This window comes from Electrophorus electricus, chromosome 11, assembly GCF_041902795.1.
Source record: "Electrophorus electricus isolate QZ-2024a chromosome 11, ASM4190279v1, whole genome shotgun sequence".
Lineage (NCBI taxonomy): Eukaryota > Metazoa > Chordata > Actinopteri > Gymnotiformes > Gymnotidae > Electrophorus > Electrophorus electricus.
Window position 1 is genome coordinate 26,509,655 of NC_137507.1, and position 5,608 is coordinate 26,515,262.

General features: G+C 42.2%; 1 protein-coding gene across 1 annotated transcript; it reads left to right on the forward strand.

Moving 5' to 3' along the window:
* Positions 1 to 1,111: 1,111 nt before the first annotated feature.
* loxl5b (lysyl oxidase-like 5b) lies at positions 1,112 to 5,344 on the forward strand. Its single transcript, XM_027023768.3, has 7 exons — positions 1,112 to 2,755; positions 2,865 to 2,973; positions 3,331 to 3,468; positions 3,680 to 3,836; positions 3,951 to 4,046; positions 4,208 to 4,323; positions 4,502 to 5,344. The coding sequence occupies exons 1-7, from the start codon at positions 1,882 to 1,884 to the stop codon at positions 4,506 to 4,508; spliced, it is 1,497 nt and encodes a 498-aa protein (XP_026879569.2). The 5' UTR covers positions 1,112 to 1,881; the 3' UTR covers positions 4,509 to 5,344.
* Positions 5,345 to 5,608: the final 264 nt, after the last annotated feature.

Consider the following 5,608-nt stretch of genomic DNA (forward strand, 5'->3'; position numbering starts at 1 on the left):
AACGTCGGCTTGCAGGTTAATATTAGACTGTAGATGCTTCTGGTGCTCTTGCCCTATTTGGCAAGAGTGGGACCCTGGCAGTTCCCCACGGTGTGTCAAGAGGATATGTTTGGCGGGTGATATTCGTTCCTTTGCCTTTATCGGCACTCGGCGAGGTATTTCGGGGACAAACCCGCCGCCTCCTGCGCAATTTTAAGACACTCTCGCAGGGGTTTTCCTCTAATTAGCAGGTCAACTGCAACCCCAGATTAGTTTCCAGGCCCATTTCACGTAGGTAGAAAATCTCAAGGAAAATAGAATGGATTCTAGCCTACAGAAAAACTGTCTAGTGCTCAGTCTGGCCTATGTTAAAATCATTATAATTTGTTTTAGCTATAAGAAAGTCTAAAACAATTTTTCCGACAAGTTCTTGACAGTTGAACCATTAGGTTAATAATCCCTTGCATACATTTTCCTGCTGGCGTGCATCTACCATGTTTTATTCTTACATGCTGGTTCCTTTTAATATGAGTTTTCTGCCCACACCGAGTTTCCTTGCTGCGTTGATGAGTCATTTGTTTAGATCGGGCGTGTCCAGTTCGGTCCTAGAGAGCCGTAGTCCTGCAAAATTCAGTGATTGCTCTGCTCTGAGTTGAATCAGGTGTGGTTGATTAATATTTGTTAATGTAGCACAGTGTTAAGTAGGTGTTTAGTAGGTGTTTGAGGAATAATCACTCAACTTTGCAGGACTCTGGCCCTCCAGGACCGGACTTGGACACGCCTAGGTTAGATTTTCAGGTGCCATAGGCTTTATTAAAGGCGTTATTTTCTCGCTTAGTAAACGCACACCGCCACCTTGTGGGTAAATATGTAAGCTTTTTGTTTTTGTGTTTGATTTGTTTTGTTTACTTAATCGCATTTCGTACAATGACACGTCTGCTCCAAAAGCAAAAGTGACGGTCTGTGTAGTGCAGATAACACTTCTCTTTGTCGTCGTTGTTATTTGTTCTTTTTCTGTATATTGTATTCCAAATTATCAAGCAAAGTTTCTACAGAATGCATATATATCAGTCATATATTGGCCCAAATCGTAAAGATATTTTATTAAACAGCTGAAATAAATAACTATTTCACAAGATCAAAATAACTGATGGTAACTCAACACGTTTGCTAGATTAATTAACCAATTCTATTAATTAACAAAGTAGGTTCATTTTGCTTTTGCGGTATTGTTTACATATAAAAAAAATACACGTTTATTTAGCTTATTTATTTAAACTAAACATATTTGCATATAGATTCTATTTGTTCATCCTCATATAAATTTGCCCTTAGGGCTTTTACTTTTGCAATAAATGTTTATTTACGTTGGAATATGAGTCGAGTGCAAACTGTGTAATACGGACGAAAGCGGTGAGATCATAAACTTTGGGTTTGCATGGCAGACGTATTCCGTCACCGTCAGATAAATCGACAGTTCACAGCTGGTGAAGAAGCCAGAGAACTAAAGTTCATTTTGGGCACATGTGACCTAAAGTGTCGCCTGTGCGCAAAGTTTGCCTCAGGTCAATACAGTTGTGGACCTTAATAATAACGTGTGTAAGTGGTCTTGGGAAGGAGAGAGTTAACTTCGTTTTCCGCTGAAATGAACCCGGTCTGTGCATGCGTGTGTAAACTCTCTCATTTTGATAAATGACAGACCGGCGGTCCTCCTCTACCTTTCGAGTATTTCTCTGAGGAAATTCAGACTATGCCGCTAACGCACTCCAGAAGACCTAGAGTGCGCAGCAGAATTAGGCATCACCTTGGACAGAGGCAAGATTTGCTGGAATAGCTGTTAATTCTGATTTTTAATCTTTCGTCGGAAACTTTTAATTTCTGGTTTTATCGCTTTGGTGCAAGATGGCTATTTGTGCAATTTTGCTTCTGTATGTACTTAACATTGTTAATGGACAACAGGCACGGGACCATGGCCCATGGAGGCAGAGGATTCGGTGGGAGAATAACGGGCAGGTGTACAGTTTATTGAGCACTGGGTCCGAGTACCACGCGCCTCTACAGTCCAGGAGGGAGTCCAGGGTGTACCTGAGCAGCCGGAGCGAAGGGTCAAGTCGCTTCTCATCGGCAGTACACGACGGCACGGCACGCGTTCATGTAGCGATGTCAACAAACTTGACACCCAGCGACAGTAGGCAGTATGCAGTGGCGCAAGGCCACGCAGCCGGTGCCAGGCAATCGGAGCCGATTGCGCCTCTGCGTCGGGGACTCACGGGTCCCCCGGGCGCCCGCCGTTACACTCCTGAATACGCGCACAACTCAAACGGCACAAATATAGGGCTTCCATCCGAATATTACGGTAGCGGCGCCCAGAGAAGAGGGAGTGTTACCTCGAGCCTGGAAGAAAATAATGCAAGAAGGTCTCCTGGGTCACCCGGGGCCGGTAACCAAGCATCGCGCCAGGGGAACGCAGCATCTGCGCCTAGGGAGACTGCGCGTGTGGAGAACTTAAACGCGCATTCGGGCCGTGATTATGCGACCATCGGAGCTCCCCAGCAAGTAATGAGTGCCAGCGATATGTCCTCGCCGTCTGGATCAAACGTGCCGACCGAGGAAGGAGTAACACCGGACGCTATGGTCAGCGACGATCCACGGAACCCACTGAAAAACCACAGAAACGCGGTGTTCTACAACGTCTATCCATCCAACGGACGAGCAGTCGCTCGCACTCGCCGCCCCCCTCCTGGAACTGGGTATGGCACAAGATATTTCCACAACGGTGAGCTGTGCGTTGGGAGAGCATTACGAACGTTAAGCCCTTTTGGACTTTTGTTTTTTTTTTTAAAGAAATCTTTTAATGTAGGAGCGTCCTGTGTCTTTCTCTGTAGGCCTTCCGGACCTAATTCCAGACGCCTATTCCATTCAGGCGGGCTCCTACATCCAGCGCATGCAGATGTACGCTCTTCGCTGCGCAGCTGAAGAGAACTGTCTCGCGCGGTAGGTATTACAGTTTCTCATGCAATGAAACTCTCGATTTAGAATAGCGCAAATCACCTCAAATGACCTCAGTTTTGTTTATGATGTCTATCTCATGTCCATAAAAATGTAGTTACATTTATTTGAAATAGACATTAAATAATGTACTAGTAGGCTTTGCATTTCCAAAACGTTTCAAATACTAGTTTATTACCAGGTTATGTTAAATATAATACATGGACAATTATGTATGAATTCCACTGATCAGTAGGCTGGATACTTCATTAAGACCCTAAATATTAATTTTACTGTCTTTCATTGTGTCTATACATCCCTTTGTCAATGCACTCTTTAGTGGACTTGTATGTTCTTTCTAAGGTCAGCATATAGACCAACAGTAAGAGACATCGACTACAGGGTCCTCCTGCGTTTCCCTCAGAGGGTCCGAAACCTGGGGACAGCAGACTTCCTGCCTGTCAAACCCAGACACCAATGGGAGTGGCACAGCTGTCACCAGTGAGTATCCAGCAGTGGTGCTGAATTGATGCTAAGTTGGCTCCTACAGGGTCAAAGTAAAACCTAATTAAGTATGGCTGGACACAAATGAGAATGAGTCCAACACTGGGAATTTTGCCGTGATCAGTTTAAAGATGGTCTTATAGTTGCTGTTTTCTCTCTCTGCTGCTCCACGTGCCTCGTTGTTGCTGTTCCTCCGCTCATGCCACAGGCATTACCACAGCATGGACGCCTTCAGTAATTATGACCTGTTGGACAAGACCAGTGGGCAAAAAATGGCAGAGGGCCACAAGGCCAGCTTTTGTCTGGAGGACACTGGCTGTGACCCAGGCTTCCGTCGCCGTTATGCTTGCACTGCGCACACACAGGTACACACACACACACAGAAACAAAAATAAACCCAACTATCAAGTCTGATTACCAGTGTCTGTTATTTGACGAATCATAGTTTGAGTGCTTGGTAATCCTTCTCTGTACTGTAGGGGTTGAGCCCTGGTTGCCATGACACCTATGCTGCAAACATTGACTGCCAGTGGATTGACATCACAGATGTTCCTCCAGGAAATTATATCCTTAAGGTGAGATAAACCTAATTAGGATACCGCAGTCATACACTTCAAATGCTTAGATATAAACAGACACAGGCGCGGGAGAGATGATCGGAACAGACAGATAATGGTTGTTTGTGCTCTAGACAGATTGTTGCATTCTTTGGTACATTTTCTCTCCTTTGCTGTAGGTCACAGTTAACCCGAATTTTCTTGTTCCCGAGTCGGACTTTTCCAACAACGTGGTCCGTTGTGAGATCTTCTACAGTGGTCATCATGTCCAGACTCGAAACTGCAGGATAACCAGGTAAAAAAATAGAAGTATATACTACATGTATTACATAATACACTGTAGACACTCATGCACTTAGATAAGTTTATATATGTTATATTTTTTATTATTATTATTAGTAATAGTAGTATTATAAATGAACTGTAATCGCGCACCTTAAAGACATCACTTTTGACTCGTATTATTTTTACAGGAACTAAAATGACTGGAGAAATGGACATTTTGGTCCGTTTTTAATTGTTTGTGCATTGCCGGTTTGTATGACACCCTTGATTTAGAATGAAAACTTGAAATATTCCCTTTGTTTGTTGGAATAATGTGTCATAACAACGTACTGTATCTGTGTTTAGATTATTTTTATGTTCTGACCCTGTGCAAGCAACAAAGTCTTGCAGCAACATGTACATTCCATTGTTTTCGCTTTCTTTTCTCTAGTGTGTGAGTTCTTTCCTTCGGTCTCATTATTTTTCTTTTTAAAGTGTCCAGTCCAAATGAAAGTATTATTTGTAGTATTATTGTACTGTTATTTTGTATTTAAGCTGTATTATTAAAATGTGCTTTTTAATGTGTCTCTATGTTACTGTATGTGTATAGCCAATTGCTTTAGAATTAAGAGTATTTATTATATATAAAGTTGTAAGGATGTGTTGTACCTTTTTAAAACAACGAAGACCAAAGCACGGTCCTTTTTTGTATAATCTCTACTTGAGTTTAATTTCTGATTGAGTGATTTAATGACCTTCCACTGCAGATCCTCAGCAACCCTATGACCAAACGAATCCACGTGCATGTTCCATTTTGTTCTATGAAAGCTTAATGGTTCCATTAAACCCCTGTGTGTGGTGTTTGAGTCTGCATGCACTGTCCTGTGTGCTTCCTTTGTCCTGTGCCATGATTATGCAAGAAAGCTTCCACAGTGGAGGACGCTTGGCTCAATATGCAATGAACATAACCCAAAAAGAATGTAATACTGAAATGAATTTTGTTTCTTAGTTAAACTTCTTTGACATTAAATTATGAATCCATTCCACACAAAGTCTCTGTTTAATCTATTTGAATGAACTATCAAGCTATGGTTTTAACTAACAGAAGGTTCACTCAAAGGTATTTTAGTTGGAGACTGATTGCAAATGTTTTATTTGTTCAATAATATGCAATCACTGTTTGACTTAATTATATTAGACAGCAGATCCTGAGGAATTTGGGGTATTTGGGATATTTACTGTGCACAGACGTCTCTACGTGGATAGGGCAAAATCTTAACAGCTGAGACCGTTTAGTCTGGTAAATGGAGTTTTTT

Bases quoted from the DNA above. Each gene is read 5' to 3' on its own strand.
- loxl5b (XM_027023768.3), top strand. From the start codon at position 1,882: ATGGCTATTTGTGCAATTTTGCTTCTGTATGTACTTAACATTGTTAAT. The intron at 3,837-3,950 runs GTACACACACAC...TCTGTACTGTAG, and splicing joins CTTGCACTGCGCACACACAG to GGGTTGAGCCCTGGTTGCCA. The intron at 4,047-4,207 runs GTGAGATAAACC...CCTTTGCTGTAG, and splicing joins CAGGAAATTATATCCTTAAG to GTCACAGTTAACCCGAATTT.